Here is a 16,413-nt window from a genome sequence, read left to right on the forward strand (position 1 = left end):
TTCGTCAATCTTGGTCTCATGCTGTAGGGACCACCATCGAATAAACCAGAAAAAATACGAAAATTTTGCCACCTGAGCTTTCGTGCTCCGGCTTAGTAGTCCATTTACATATAAATACACAGTGAAGTGAAAACACTGAAACCCTCCTGTAGTGGTTGGCGCTTGTTTCTTCCTTCTCTCCGGCCGAAAATCCGGTGTCGGAATTTTGCCGATTTGCTGAAGCATTTTGGTCGGAACAATCGAACGATGGGGTCGGCGGTTATTTCAGATCTCGCGACTGATATCATTATACCTGTAGCTGCTGTCATCGGCATTCTGTTCTCTCTGGTTCAATGGTTCTTCGTTTCTCGTGTACAGCTCTCCCCTGAAAGACAGAATTTATCGAACAACAGTAATAATGCTTACAACGAGTGTCTTATTGAGGAAGAAGAAGGTATCAACGGTCACAACGTTGTTCTTAAATGCGCCGAAATACAGCACGCCATTTCTGAAGGTGAGTTTTCCTGGCCTTAGGTCTGGAATACCTTCTACTGGTGTTTATGCTTCTCTTTTAGTAGATCTGCTCCTGTTCCCTTTATTATTAGTTTCCTTATGTGGATTATTGTTCATTTCTCCTTCTCTTGGAGGTGCGTTCACCGCGTATAAATTCGACGATGAATTTTATCAATGGACAATCACTCTCTGTTGTGCGCTTTTACTTTCTTATTGCTTCAAAACATAGTTTTTATATACGGAATATTTATATTAGATAGTAAACTTACTAACTAAAATTCCACGGTTTAAAGAGTGCATAAAAGAATTTAGTTGAAGAAAAGTATTTTGGCTTCTGAAAATTTCAGTACAAAGTTTAAATGTTTTTTATGGATTGATTTAGAAAGGCTTTTTTCTGTTTGGATTTGTTCCTGGCTGTTCGGTGATGTGAAAACTTGGTGATCTGAAGAAAAAAGTGCTTCGTTGGGTTCTTGTAAGCCTGTAAACGCAGTTTCGCCTCTTATGAAGCTATTAATTTTGGTTTGCTATTATTAGTGACTCGTTCAGTCTTGTAGATTCAAGTGAGTTCCCCCCCCCCCCCCCCCTCTCTTTTTGGTTACAGTAGTTTTCTCTTGACTCATGGAGCTGTTTCTTGTAGCTCGTCTATGGGATTTTTCTTGAATTTGTTTTTCTGTATAAACTCATCGAAGACCTTGGAATTGGTTTGGCAATACAAGATACCGGTCAGTTTTATTAATAGATTTGCTGTTGGATCTCTTTCCCGCACGTTTGGGTGATGAGGCTAAACCTTAGCACTTTCTTTTGTTTGGTCGCTTGAAGGAATTAGATCTACAGACTACTCCTTGCAATTTTCACGTTCTTCCCCCACCCCCCCCCCCCCTTTTTTTTTTTTTGTGAAAGAGAGGAGAAGGGGGGCTTTGGACCCTCTGACATGGCAATAGGCCTTCAGTTGTTCTAATTAGTGAGGGTTATCCTCTAGGTCTGGGATCTAAGGACATAATCGGAGCCACTAAAGTAATAAGTTATGGTGCCATGCATATGGAGTAATTTTTATCTTGATACTGAGAACTCATATAAAGGCATGAATTACCTGTATATGCTCTGAGTAAGTACATCTAATTTCAGGATCAGACCTGGTTTTTGTAATGGGTTCTCAATCATTTCGCACTCTTGGGTGTTAAAACTTTTTGTTGCACGTTTATTTTTTACATCATTTGACGTTATCCAGAATTTATACTTTGCTTTGAATGTCTCTAATGTCAAACATGTTCACGGGTGTGACAGGAGCAACTTCTTTCCTTTTCACTGAGTATCAGTATGTTGGTGTGTTTATGGTCGCCTTCGCAATTCTTATCTTCCTCTTCCTTGGTTCTGTTGAGGGATTTAGCACCAAAAGTCTGCCTTGCATTTACAGTCCTGAGAAACACTGCAAGCCTGCTCTTGCCACTGCTGTCTTCAGTACCATCTCCTTTATTCTTGGTGCTATCACTTCAGTGGTGTCTGGCTTCCTTGGAATGAAAATTGCTACATATGCAAATGCTAGAACAACCCTAGAAGCAAGGAAGGGTGTTGGGAAGGCTTTCATCACTGCATTCAGATCTGGTGCTGTCATGGGTTTCCTCCTGGCTGCCAATGGTCTTCTGGTACTGTACATTGCAATTAACCTCTTCAGGCTGTACTATGGTGATGATTGGGAAGGACTTTTTGAGGCTATCACTGGCTATGGTCTTGGTGGATCTTCCATGGCACTCTTTGGAAGAGTTGGTGGAGGAATCTACACCAAGGCAGCTGATGTTGGTGCTGATCTTGTTGGCAAGGTTGAGAGGAACATTCCTGAGGATGATCCAAGAAACCCAGCTGTAAGAAACATCTCTTGAGTTTTTATTGATCCTTCTGTTTATTTTGCTTGTTAAGCATATATCTCATTCGTTATTCATATATTGTTTCAGGTCATTGCTGACAATGTGGGTGATAATGTTGGGGATATTGCTGGAATGGGATCTGATCTTTTTGGCTCATATGCTGAGTCATCTTGTGCTGCACTTGTTGTTGCTTCAATCTCCTCTTTCGGGATCAACCATGACTGGACTGCAATGTGTTATCCATTGCTTGTTAGTTCTGTTGGTATTGTTGTGTGCTTGATCACCACCCTCTTTGCAACTGATTTCTTTGAAATCAAGGCTGTCAAGGAAATTGAGCCTGCATTGAAGATGCAACTCATTATCTCGACTGCTATAATGACTATTGGAGTTGCAGCCGTTACTTGGCTTGCACTCCCGTCATCCTTCACAATATATAATTTCGGAACTCAGAAAGTTGTGAAGAACTGGTAGGTAACTGTCACTTGTCCAGCTATTCATATTTGTTTAGTCTTGGCATTAAATGCCTTATTTTCTTTCCATTGTAGGCAATTATTCCTCTGTGTTGCCGTTGGTCTATGGGCTGGACTCGTTATTGGGTTTGTAACAGAATATTACACCAGCAATGCATACAGGTATGTCAACATTGTATTTCCTCTTTTCAGGTGTTTTTAAGTAGTTCGTGCTATTATACTAATTCCTAGTTATGTTTTTGCAGCCCTGTTCAAGATGTGGCAGATTCCTGCAGAACTGGAGCTGCTACTAATGTCATCTTTGGGCTTGCTTTAGGATACAAGTCTGTCATTATTCCCATTTTTGCCATTGCAATCTGTATATATGTAGGTTTCAGCTTTGCTGCGATGTATGGTATTGCAGTGGCTGCTCTGGGAATGCTTGGCACCATTGCTACTGGATTGGCCATTGATGCATATGGCCCAATTAGTGACAATGCTGGAGGCATTGCTGAGATGGCTGGCATGAGTCACAGTATCCGAGAGAGAACTGATGCCCTTGATGCTGCTGGGAACACCACAGCTGCTATTGGGAAGGTAATAATTGAATTCCCCTCCTGCTGTAATTTAGGCTGTAGCTTGGATTTTTGTTTATTATTATTTGTATTGGTGCTTCTTTTCTTCTTTTTTTTTTTTTGGGGGGGGGGTTGCGTTGGTTGTTTCTTTTAAATTCATTATTATTCATTTTCAATCTATTGTTAGGGCTTTGCTATTGGATCAGCCGCTTTAGTGTCCCTTGCACTCTTTGGTGCCTTTGTGAGCCGTGCATCGATTACAACCGTTGATGTACTCTCCCCAAAGGTCTTCGTTGGGTTGATTGTTGGAGCAATGCTTCCATACTGGTTCTCGGCCATGACCATGAAGAGTGTAGGAAGTGCTGCATTGAAAATGGTTGAGGAGGTGCGCAGACAGTTCAACACCATCCCCGGTTTGATGGAGGGCCTTGCCAAGCCTGATTACGCTACTTGTGTGAAGATCTCCACCGATGCCTCCATCAAGGAAATGATTCCACCAGGTGCCTTGGTCATGTTGACACCCCTTATTGTTGGCACAATATTTGGCGTAGAGACTCTTTCTGGTATCTTGGCCGGTTCTCTTGTGTCTGGCGTGCAGGTAATATTTATTGGCTTATGGTCGTCCCCTCCTTGCATTTCCATTTTGTACCGTGTTGCTGAGAGGTTATTATTACCGTTTCCTTTTTCTTCTCTAAAATTAGATTGCAATCTCTGCATCCAACACCGGAGGCGCGTGGGATAATGCCAAGAAATACATTGAGGTAAATATATACTTTCCTTTCTTGAGGTGATGTATTTCTTTTTCTTCTTCGTATTTTATTTATTTTGGGGGTAGAAAGATAATGTATTTCTATATCTTGGATGATAGCTGGTCAAAAATACCTTTCATGAGATAATGTATTTCTGTATTAAAAGTATTATTGGCTGATGGACGGGTTGCTGGTGTGGGCAGGCTGGTGCTTCAGAGCATGCTAGAACCCTTGGACCAAAGGGATCTGATCCACACAAAGCAGCTGTAATTGGTGACACCATTGGTGACCCCCTCAAGGATACATCTGGCCCATCACTAAACATCCTCATCAAGCTTATGGCTGTAGAATCTCTTGTGTTTGCTCCATTCTTTGCGAAGCATGGTGGCATCATTTTCAAGATCTTCTAAGAGAACATCTGAGTGTGAGTTTCTCTTCATTTTTTGGTCAGCGCTCATCTTGCAGGTCTGCCCTCTCAACTTTCAAACATACTTGGCAGTCTTACCACCCTGTCCTGTTTTTGGCTTAGCTCGTGAAGGGAATCTGTAGTTTTGGTAGTTTGGTAGGGGTTACCATTCTTAAAACACCATAATATGTAAGCATTGAGTTAAGAGGGGAGGAGAATTTTCTCTGTTTTAGGCTGATGATGATGGTGATAGTTTTATCTTAGACACCCAAACTTGCGTTTAACACTGTAACCTCGTTAGTTTCTTGTGAAAATAGAGAGAACATACTGGGAAACTTGTTGGCTTTTTCTGGGTATTGTGGATAAGTCAGCTGACGGGTTTACTTCTGGGTTTGGCTGCCATTGTTTCTGAATGGCTATTTTTCAACTGTAGGTTCCGAATTAAGCACTGAGGACCTAGTGGAAGGGATAGAAACCTTGATTTATCAAGGATGAAACTATTAACCAATTTTCTGATTGATCTGCTTCAGAACGGTAATCTCTCTCCTCTTCTTAGTGTTGTCAATGTAATTGAAGATATCAAGGGGTTTGTTTGCTTAGGGGGGTGGGTTTTCTTGTGTTTCTAGGGAGGCAAATCAGATTGCTGATTCCGGTTTGGACTGTCCAAGTCAGTAAGGACTGTTGCCCGCATTACCACTCCTTGGCTTCTCCAAGCTTTACGAGGTCCCTAAAATTTCTGCTGTTTTAGGTGTTGTGCTTCAGTTTGCCAGATTTTTACTTCATCGAGTATGTGTTGACGATGATGGCGTTTTTTTCTTCGCTTTCTGGTGTGCTCTGGATTCATTTTCCTGGTGGCTTTATTCCCCTATGTCATTGAGGTAATCATAGGGTTCGCTCGTGGTGGTTTCATCTAATAAGAATATAAGATTTTTGTACGTGGCTTGATTCGTTTTGATTTTGCGTGTATACGTTCATCCCATTTAGCGTTGGAGGTTTTGTCTCGGAAATTCTGTTTTGCTTTTCGTTTTGGTGCAACCCTCCTAGTAAAATTATCCATCTTCTAGGTTCTTGGCTCCAATAAAACCATGTGCAATACTAAGTGTAGATGAAAATATGTGTTCAATCGCCCTCCAACTCCTTGTAGTTAAACATTTTGAATCCCAAACTAAAAATTGCAAGACAGAACCCAGGCAAAAGAACACATGGAAGGAAATTTCGGCGAAATTCGCCAGTTTCGCCCCCTGGCGAAACGAAACCAGGGGGCGAAACGAGAAATACAGAATGCCGCCGAGATATCGCTCAGTATCGCCGGAAAATCGTCGAATCGGCGAAAACTCGGCCAATATCGACGGTAGAAGACCAAAGAATAAGAAGAAGATGCGAAATATCCCTCATCGTTCACTTCTTCTCTCTCTCTCAGCACTGGAATCACTGAAACCACTGTTGAAATAGAAATCTCTGCCCAAACCACTGCTTAGTTCTTTTCTTTTGATTTTTGTTAAAATCTCAGTGAAGTGTGAACCGACTAACTACTGCACAGAGGAACCAAGTAAACCACGCACAGAGGAAGTGAGGTTTCACCACCGCACAGAAGAACCACCGCCTGAGATGAAATCCGATTATCCCAAACGCATATGAAGTGAAGAACCACCACCACCGCCTGAAGTGGGAAATATCTCTCACGCACGTTTGCACCACACTGAAAAAAAAAATTGAATTGGGAAATATCTCTGACACATCAGTTTTTTAAAGAGAAAATATATTGCATCAGATAGGAATGGGGTTGGGAATTGGGATTTTGATGTGTAAAAGATAAAACTGAGATTGCGTGTTATAGAAGTAACAGGTATTTTAATTTGTAAATATGGGTTTGGGAATCGAGATAGAATAATTAAATTAAAAACAAATACAAAAAGTCGGCGATATTCGGCGATATTTCAGCGAACCAGCGATACCCAGTGAAATGTCGTTCCTCAAGAACAAACTATAAGTAGCAATTAAAATTTTGAATCCCAAACTAAAAATAGCAAGACAGAACCCAGGCGGGAAAAAGAGAAAAAACAAATTCTACCACAGTATGTGTTGACGATATTTCGTTTCAGAAGGTTCTGAATCTCCTTTTTTCAGTAAAAGGTCCGACAAGGCGACATGTCGCCAAAAGTCAACCGACTTTTGGTAAATCGGACCCTTGTTTCGAGGGGTATTTCAGAAATTTGACGTGTAACCTAATTTGATGTCAATAAACACATTGGGAGTGTTATTTTGACCTAAAACATCACCTAATCTAAAGTTTATAATTGACATATGTCCGACTATATGCAGGCAAAACTGGAAGTTTGAAAAATTCATATAAACTAATGTAAATATGCAAAGAGAACACAAATACACAATTAGTAAAGAGATGTATTAAAGTTTACAAATCATTATACAATTATGTTGAGTATGGCTCATGCTTCACATATTGTTGCCGACGGACACAGTGAATCATGTCGGAAGTAATGCATCGGACACAGTGAATCATGATCGGAAGTAATGGATGCAGATGGTGCTCTTGGTTTAAATTCACGTTCACTTAAGTACTAGAGAAATTGAATCTTCATGAACAGAATCAGGACGATCGAACTCGGAACTGAGCTTTGAAACTCTAAAACACAAATTGGTTTCTCTAGAATTCCTAGAATAAGACCTTTAGCTGCAATCAACGGTGAGAGAAGGGTAGATTAAAGCCGAAGTCGATTGTCAGGCATTCTCGCTAATTAGAAAGAGAATTATTTAATAAGAATCATTCCATTCCTCATTATCCATTAGTTTCACAAAGCTGTGAGCATTTGATGCTTATAATTTTATATAGAATAAAGTAGAAAACAAATTCTTGGAAAGGGAAAAACGCAAACATGAACAGGGATGAGGTTTTGAAATTAAGCCCTGGCCCAGTCAATTGCTCTATTTCCTTGTGAGTAGCTTCGGAAGAATTCCTGTTCATAGTCTTTCGCCTTCACTTTTCTGAACAATCTGGGCCGAACCTCATCAATCAACGCATCTGCTGGTTCAATTTCGTTCTCCTCATCTGGCGCATAGAACAGTGCTATAGAGATTCTTTCTCTTTCAGAATTTGTCAATACTCTATGCATTGGGCTCTTGAATATTCCATTGCTCATTATCTGCAACAATCAGTTCCAAAATTTTCCATAAATATCTCAAGCATCTGAATGAAGTTTGTAAGAGACACAAGGGACAATAATCATCTGTTGCCTTGTTGAAATTATAATTGAAAGCTGCCCCCAACCTTGACGCACACAATATTTACAGGAAAGAATAGGAACAGGGCAAGTACCTCTGTTTGATCTGCTACATTGATGAGCAAAGCATAAGGGACAATGGGAACTTTGATCCACTGGCCATCTTTGAGAACTTGCAGTCCTTCCACTTCTGGGTCTTGCAAGACAATGGTAATCATGCCACCATCAGTGTGAGGTTTGATCCCATAAACAAGATCGGGCCTCGAACAAGGAGGGTAGTAATTAAACCTTGCAAACGTTCTGTCCTGATCACCAAGCTGGTTCACAAAATAACTCTTTTCTAGACCCAACACCATTGCCATTGCCTTGATAGTGGCCTCGAATACCATACGACTCTTCATGGTAAATTCATTCAAGACTTCCCTGCAATCATCGTAGTCAATGATGATGTAAGTACGATGGCTTATATAATCTTTTCTTCAATCAATGAATTTTATGCAACCTTGTAACATCCCATTCTTTGGATTTTATTTTTTCCCCCAAAATACGGTTTGATATTTGACCTTGTTTTAGTGAAATATCAAAGAGTCCACTAAAGCCATGGCAGCTGAATCTGAGCTGCCCTAAGCATCATACTGACCCTTGACGGATCCCGGGATGTTACAGGCTTACCGCTAGGTAAACCAAACGTCGAATACCAACCGTGCACCTACCATTAAAGATAAGCCAGAGAAAGCACCAGAAGCGAACAGGTTTGTCAGGCCAATAGCGGAGATTCCTCTGGTTTTCAGGTCGAACTACGAGGTAGAGTCGGTCAGACCAGTTCAGAACCTGATCGTCTGAATCAATACCATCAGTCCCATACGAATCAATACTACCATCTACCCCAGCATACTTCAGTTTCTCCTCCGTCGGAAGATCAAAGAACCCTTTTGCAGCGTTGCGCAACTCATCAAGGAAAGAGCTTGGAATCCCATGTCCAATTGCCTGATTTCATAATCAAGAGAAAAAAAAGAAGCTTACAACTGCAGAAACCCAGAGGTAAGGTAGAAAAAACACTTACAAAAGAAAATCTTAATGAGAACCTGGAAGAAACCCCAAGAACGGAGTGCAGATCCAAGCTTCTCCATCTCTGCTTCTTTTTCATTAGTGGGAGTTGAAGGAGATGATATGAGTTGGAGATCGACAGTTGGGATCGACGACGAGCTAGGAACGTTGACATGAATGGCTCCATTGTGGTCGCCGTCTCTGATGATGTATCTCGGCGGTGGTTCTTTGCCGTTTACCGCTGCGAGTTCCTGGACAGGCTTTCCCAGTTGGTCTTGCTCAAGGAGGAGACTAGAGGTCATCTCCACCCAACGAACTCGCCAATTGCCAAAATTAGTAAAACGACCAGGAGAATTTCGAAAATCAGCACGGGAGAATTTCGAAGTTTGATGATACGGGCTTTTTGGTAAAATTCGAGAACCTCAGGGGTACAGGTGCTATTTCAGGAAAATAAAACGCAAAAGTCTAGGCTGGGGAGTAATTTCTTGTTTTTTTACACCAACCTGCCTTGACTCGAAATTGCCTTAGTCATGTGCACAGCGCACTTACACCGTGCGGAATTTCGGACAGTCAAATCCAAAATTTTAGTTGAGATTTTGATCCAACGGCACGAGTTGTTTAGCATGACCGTAAATGCACAAGACTGAAGCAAAGTCAACCTTGAATATGGACTTAAATGGGAATATAAAGAGAAAAAATTTTGTAAAAAAATTGAAATGTGGGTTCAAATTCTATCATGCCTTCCATTTTTTTGTAAAGTTCCACCATAAATTTAGGACACTTAAAAAGTATGAGATGAGAAAAGTGGGATTCTATGTTAATAAACATGTTTGTTCATTTGCTAACTCCATTCAACCAAACAATTCAAAATTTTTGGGATAAATGTTGAAAAGTTTATTTTTTTCCACCCTTAATTTTATTATTATTTTTTTTTACCTCACTTCAAGTCATTTGATAAATGGTACCTATAGTTTTTTTAATCAAACAAAAATATAATTAATTGGTGATTGCTTATTCCCAATAAAAAATTTTTTTTTTTGAAAATAAAGATTTTCTAGATAAAGAGATAAAATTCCTTTTGACAAAGACCGGAACTAAGGTTAACTAGGAGTGCTCAACTAAAGATAAAGATGATAAAGAATATGGACCATTTTGGTCAGGGACTAGAGCTAAAGAAGATGAAGAGAAGATGAAGAATCGGATCCCCTATCATTAGGGGCTTTCCCTATAGTCTCAACGATTTGAATCGTCGATTTTATACTCATAAACGTTGGTTTTTACCAACTAGAGATAGAGAAGATGAAGAACATGGACCCTTTTCACAAAGACAGGAACTAGGGGTCTTAATAGAGAGAAAAGATGAAGAGAAATTTTGATCACAATAGATGAAGAATCAGATCCCCTACCATCAGTGGCTTCCCTCTAGTCTCAAGTATTTGAATCCTTGACTTCATATGGTATCAAAATATTCACCGTTAAATTGTATTATATTCATTTCATCTCAACCCATCTTGGGGTTATCAAACCACACCCAATCTTATGACTTTTCTTTTTTTTTTTTTTTTTGATAAAAAATTCCATGAATTAATTTTATACACTCTGTATATTTACATTCTTTGGTTGATGGTTACAATGCAACTATTTAAATCAGACCAAATAAAATGTGCATGTTAGGTATACATTTAATACCTGATTATCTTCCTGCAACATGAAACCATTCAACATCTAACACGTAATCTAGCTTTGTGTGAACTGTGCACTAAAAGAAATAAATGTTATTTTACACACTATGTTTTATCATATTTACTAACTTTTAAATGCAAAATTAGCTTTGAATAATTTATTGCCATGTTTCTCAATAATAATAATTAATTATAATGTATTACAAGAGTACGAATTATAAAAAATGCTATAACTATAAATAATAAACAAAAGTTGCTAATAAAACCATAACAGTTATGAATATATCAACATCTCCCCAACAGAAACATATATACCAGACTTGAATCTTGTTGAAGACACCTTCTTAATACACTACCTGATCGACTTGAAAGACTCCAAACCATAACAGAAATCGCTTATAGTAATCAAAGGTTCAGTTCATTTCATTTCATCACTTTGATCTACCTATACTGAAATGTAAGTTTTGGAAATTTTGCAGTTCTTAATTGTAGGACTTCTTCAAAGTTGGAATGAGTCTATTTTAAGCGATCATTTTCCATGAAGATTAAATATTAAAACAGCAACTTCACCTAATTTTAAAACTAAACTAATTAAATACTTCACTTACCTGCTTCAACCAAACACTTCTCTGACCCAGGTGGTCGGTTTTCTCTATTTTTGATTGTTTCAACGAATGAAGAAAGGTGATAGCAACACTTCACCTCCTTCTGATGTAGTAATTGAAGCACTTCCATTAGAGTTGTAAATCTTTCTTGGAAATAATAACCTGAAACAAACAAACAATCACCTCTCTAGGAACCTTTTTGGCCGTTGAGAAATATTTGTAGAATTAAGAAAGCACATACAGCATTTAAATTACAATTTCATGAGCCGGATTTTCTGTTTCTAGTTTTATCATCATGAGATATGACAACGATTGGTAGTGAAAATTGTCTATGACAATATTGGGGCATCTCATGAAGTTTGGAATGAAGTGCTTGTACATTTATGCCAAATAACTTGCTGAGATTTAAAGATTGATTTCAAATTTGAAAAGCTCAAAATAACCTTGTAATTTCTTTGTTTTTTCAGCCAGTTATTTGGCATAAATGTGCACAATATCAGAGAGCTGTGCACATAGAGGATGTTTTTCTGCCTCTGACCTTCCTTTGCTTTTGTTTTAAATATCTGTTTTTTATCCCAAAAAAAAAAATTATCCGATCACTGGGCCAGTTGATGAATCGACATAGACCCGCATAAGTAGCTAGTTCAACCCGGTTCAAGATTGATAGGGCCATGGGGTACCTAATGGGTAGACTCGGACCCCTAATAATAGATCTGACTAAGGTCATTGGTGTGTGATTGCCAACTAAACCTACCCTTTTACTATCAAGATTACTTTATTTGACCAAGAAGATCGAAAAGGTGATAAACAATGCTATCTAGACCACGACCAAAGAATGTTGACTTGGTAATCTCGCCTGAACCCTAAATCCTAATAGTGAGTATAAATACTTAAGATTAACGCCAAGCAACGCACGCTTCAAAACCTTCAAATTCTCTTGTTACTCACTACGATTCCACATCTGCCGATGTTGCTCGTTGCTAGACTTTTTTTTTTTGGGAAAAAGGCGCTTTATATAGTATTAGATAATGATTTAATAAAATTTACAACCTATAATAGTTATGACCATTTTTATCGTTCTGTAAAATATCACAGAGACGATTTGGTAAAGTATCAACAGAAAAAACAATTTCAACATCACTGGAAATATATCCGGCTAAGAAGTCCGCAGCAGCATTCACTTCCCTCAAATGGTGTATAAAAACACAACTAGAGAAACCATCCTTAAAGTTCCAAATCTCTTCCAAAAGATCACGAACACATCAAAGGGCTAATCTTGGATGAAGAATTTGTAAGATTGCTTGCATCGAATCACTCCGAATTTCAACATTTGGGAAGCCTCGGATAAGAGCGGCATGTAGTCCAGTATGGATTGCTAAAAGCTCAATTCGAATGATATTTGATGATGAACATCACCCGCCACCGCGAAGAACGATATTTGGGAATTCGTTGCTAGACTTTTTCATTGGAAGTGGCTTGCTGATATCCTAATCGACCATTTCTAACATTTGACTATGGTTCTTAGCAGATCTCACGCCAATTACAAGATTAATTCAACATCTTAGTGAAATCCAATCAACCAAAGGGTTTAACCAGTGATTAAACCGCTCAAGCAATTTCAACTGCAACAAAACTAAACTTTTAAAGGGATTGGGGGTTTCTTCCTTATATATATTTCGTGAAATCAATAACAACAACTCTCAATTATTACTATTTAAGTTGTAATCGTTCATCGTTTTCTTGTTAGAAAACAAAAATTAAAAGTAAAATTGAAGAAAAGCATATTCCAAGGTACCTATTAAGCCAAGTCACCCTTGTTTCTATTCCCACGTGCGTCATGGAGATCTTCACTTTGTAAGTCAACCTGTCTTACCATTCCTCCACGAGCATACACTGTAGTGATATGCTATGCAGGCACGTGTCCAACTTAACTTTTTTTTTTTGTGGGTAGGAAACAACACTACGTATCCAACTTAACTTACCGTAACGTCATAAGAAAATTGACTTTTCTGTTGATTTCATGTTCATTTACTTAATTTCATAGGAATCATTTCACAAGATGGGATCCATAATGGATGGATCGTACGGCCACGATGAATTGATAGATCAATTTCAGAACTCATTATTGAGTGATTGGGATCACAGAAATACTATTGAAGCATGCATTCATGGCTGAACTTGTGAGACAGACAAAAAATTATAGTTTGTTAGGAAGACTTTGGGTTCTTCGATGATCACAAGGTAGCCGCTCGTGGATGGTCGAGCTTTATTTAAGAGCTTCTGCTCGTCATATCCAGAATTCAGGCTCATCATATCTCCTGAAGAAGTCTGGTTTCGCTATTATAATCTTCCAAATTCTTCTTGTTGCTTTACTTGTTATATAAACAAATCTACAATCTTTGTCAGAGAAAGAAAGAAGAGATGGGTACTACATATTCGATGCTTACCCAATACGATATCGAGGAAGTTCAGGAGTACTGCAATAACTTATGTAACAATCTTCAAATCTTTGCTTTCTATTGGGTTATCAGCTAATTGATGTTTAATTTATTCTGGGATCTCAATTGGGTCGCTCTGTTTTGCTCTGTTTTGTGTGTTCAATTCAGTTTCTCAGCAAGAAATAGTGTCTCTGTACGAAAGGTTCTGTCAACTTGACCGGAATTCTAAGGGTTTCATTTCTCCCGAGGAGATTTTATCTGTGCCTGAGTTCTCCGTTAACCCTCTTTCTCAGGTGAACTTGTATTACTGCCTTACTGGTTTTTTCAACTTCTTGGTTTTTTCTTTCTCCCCTTGTAATGATTGATAATAATTGCAGAGACTACTTAAGATGGTGGATGCCTTGAATTTCAAGGACTTCGTCGCTTTTTTGTCAGCTTTCAGTTCTAAAGCAAGCATTAGACAGAAAATTGAACGTAGGTTGCTTTTCCATGATCTGTGATTTGCAGAAACTGGCAAGAGTTCCTTTGAGTTCCAGCTTATAAAATACAGAAGATAATTTCTTTTCCTATTTTCTCTGCATGTGCCGCAGTTATCCTCAAAGTATATGATTTAGATGGCAATGAGAAGGTGAATTTCCATGATCTGCTAGAGTTGTTCGGGGATTTGACTGGTTCCTTCATGGCAGAGGCACAAAGAGAGGTACCTTCATCATTGACATTTTCTTATCTCATCTCTGAAGAAACAAGTCTTAATCTGATTCTGTTCTGTTTCTTGTATTTTCAGGAAGTTTTGAGCCATTTATTGGAAGAAGCTGGTTATGCAAGGTCTTCTACTTTGTTGCTGGATGACTTCATCAAGGTATAAAAAGACTAATTCTGATCTGATCTTAGTTTTAATCTGACACTCAAATCTCATTGTTTTAAATCAGATTCTTGACTATCCTGGTCTGGAGATGGAGGTTGAAGTCCCTGTTGACTAAATCAACTCATAAAGTCTCTTTCTTCACTGTATCAATAGTTGTGCCGTCACCATGCCAAGCTCCTTGAATGGATGAGCTAACCAAGAGTGGAGACCCTATGGCACCCTTGCAACATGGTTTTAAGTCAAGCAGAAGAAACAAAAACAGAAGTTGAACTAGAACCAGAAACAACTGTGTATAAATGTCCTCCTTTCATAAAATAATGAATAAACAAGTAGATCATGTATTACAGGGAAATGATTCCAAAAAGGAATAAAAGGAAATCCAAACCCAAACTCAATATCGGTTAATTTTTGTTAATAAAAGGAATGGATATTATCTTGTGAATTTCCCAAAAATGAAAGAATCTATCAGCAATTATATAGAGAAACTGGGCTAATTGAGAATCAGGAAAAAAACATAGTAGCACACTAGCACCAAACGTCGCAGCTAGTGTTGCAATTTCCGAAGCGGCAAACGGTAATGGAGCCAAAATTTGTTCGTTTCTTCTTCAGTTCTTGGCACTCGCATCAACGACCGCCATAGCATTTTCGTTAGGTCTCTGCTTCTGTTTGAGTTTGCTTAATGGGCAAGCAAAGAAGAGAAACTCCCTTTAAGAAACCTCCTCGAATGGTATCTGTAACTCTTCCAAGATTTTTGCTTTTCGTTTCTCCTCAGATTCACTTTGTACTGCGACTCTGCGAGTAGTGTTCTTTTAAAGAACTTACCTAATACTTTTTGGTGGACCATCTTTATCACCTTTTTCTGGGTTGATTCATTGAGGTTTTGGTTTTGTCTTCTTGATTCATATGGGTGGGTTTTGATGCGTCTTTTGAGGTTTCTTCTTCTTCTTTTTCCCCCACCCTTTTTTTCTCACTTTTTTGAGGATAGAACCTTTGATATGGGGAAGAAATGAACTTCGTTGCTTCTGGTCTGCAACTACTAGAAAATTTCTTGATTTTTAGTTCTGGAATGAATTAGTCATAGGACCAGATAAACAAATACAGATGGAGAGGAGGAATATCAGAAGCAGCGAGGGAGGGGAAACTGCCGGATGTGGTTTCAACTCTGTTGATTTAAGTTTATGTGACAATGGAACAGGAGGAGGCTTGGGAGTTTCAAGTCAAACACAGTCGGGTAAAATGTTGCAGGTTGGAAGTTCAAGTAGAATTGATGCTCATGGAGATTTCAGCAACAGTAAGTCAAAGTTGCATCTCTGTAAGGTCAAGCAACTTCAGAGGAGAATACAAATTCTTGAAGAAGGTACAGAAGCTATGAAGAAAGAATTATTTGCTTGCGCAGAAGAATGCAACCAGCTGCTGAATGAGGTAACCCAGAAGTTGTATACTGTACACCAACACCTAAGAAGTCGAATGATAGGAGAGGAATGTGTTAAGGGAACAATGATCCTTGGTGCTGATAAGGTACTGCTCGTTTTCTGCTCCCTTCAAATGATCATGTTTCTTCAATTTTGAAGTTACCAACTTTTTTTCAATGGTCTTGTCATTTGCATTAACAGGGCAAAACCATGACGACTGGTCTGTTACAAGTTCTATATGACGAGCAAAACCCATCTCTTGTTACTAGAAGGTCCTCAAAGAATTGAAGTATGCATAAACTGTTAAATCAGTGATGAAGATAACCCAAGGGGAGGACTGGACAGTTTTTGTCAATTAATCCAGAACTCAATTGAAATCCTCCAGGAATATTAGCCATATTTATTATTCCTACAGAGTTGATCTGCATTAGCCAAAACCTATGTTTTATACAAGTCTCTTTTGTCACATTGAAGGTTGCAATTGAGTTGTATCCATACAAAAGAGTGATGCTTTTCATTTGTACCAATACTAAAGAGAGTATTGAATTGGACATCTGGAATAATTTATATCTAGTTAAAGGCTATCGATCAT

At 38.7% G+C, this 16,413-nt stretch overlaps 3 protein-coding genes across 4 annotated transcripts; 2 read left to right on the forward strand and 1 right to left on the reverse strand.

Annotated features, from left to right (window-relative positions):
* The first annotated feature begins 131 nt into the window (after positions 1 to 131).
* Positions 132 to 5,732, forward strand: LOC149009479 (pyrophosphate-energized vacuolar membrane proton pump-like). 2 transcript variants are annotated; one of them, XR_016174569.1, is made up of 9 exons: positions 132 to 493; positions 1,777 to 2,351; positions 2,442 to 2,821; positions 2,900 to 2,986; positions 3,070 to 3,400; positions 3,566 to 3,976; positions 4,080 to 4,139; positions 4,331 to 5,067; positions 5,160 to 5,732. XR_016174569.1 is itself a non-coding variant. In XM_089162823.1 (8 exons), exons 1-8 carry the CDS (start codon positions 247 to 249, stop codon positions 4,535 to 4,537), a joined length of 2,298 nt encoding a protein of 765 aa, XP_089018949.1. In that variant the 5' UTR covers positions 132 to 246; the 3' UTR covers positions 4,538 to 5,732. The 2 variants fall into 2 exon arrangements, 1 of the variants encoding a protein (XP_089018949.1); XM_089162823.1 differs by having other exon boundaries at positions 4,331 to 5,732.
* Positions 5,733 to 7,088: 1,356 nt separating this feature from the next.
* Positions 7,089 to 9,155, reverse strand: LOC149009480 (protein LATERAL BRANCHING OXIDOREDUCTASE 1-like). Its single transcript, XM_089163135.1, has 4 exons — positions 8,858 to 9,155; positions 8,512 to 8,759; positions 7,868 to 8,195; positions 7,089 to 7,694 (listed from the first exon to the last, which is right to left on the reverse strand). The coding sequence occupies exons 1-4, from the start codon at positions 9,119 to 9,121 to the stop codon at positions 7,452 to 7,454; spliced, it is 1,083 nt and encodes a 360-aa protein (XP_089019261.1). The 5' UTR covers positions 9,122 to 9,155; the 3' UTR covers positions 7,089 to 7,451.
* A 4,228-nt stretch (positions 9,156 to 13,383) lies between these two features.
* On the forward strand, positions 13,384 to 14,685 carry LOC149009481 (uncharacterized). The gene is made up of 6 exons (XM_089164140.1): positions 13,384 to 13,597; positions 13,713 to 13,837; positions 13,922 to 14,018; positions 14,135 to 14,244; positions 14,329 to 14,403; positions 14,474 to 14,685. Exons 1-6 carry the CDS (start codon positions 13,528 to 13,530, stop codon positions 14,522 to 14,524), a joined length of 528 nt encoding a protein of 175 aa, XP_089020266.1. The 5' UTR covers positions 13,384 to 13,527; the 3' UTR covers positions 14,525 to 14,685.
* The last annotated feature ends 1,728 nt before the right edge of the window (positions 14,686 to 16,413 follow it).

This window comes from Hakea prostrata, chromosome 7, assembly GCF_041222555.1.
Source record: "Hakea prostrata isolate BN-2017 chromosome 7, UWA_Hpros_2, whole genome shotgun sequence".
Classification (NCBI taxonomy): domain Eukaryota; kingdom Viridiplantae; phylum Streptophyta; class Magnoliopsida; order Proteales; family Proteaceae; genus Hakea; species Hakea prostrata.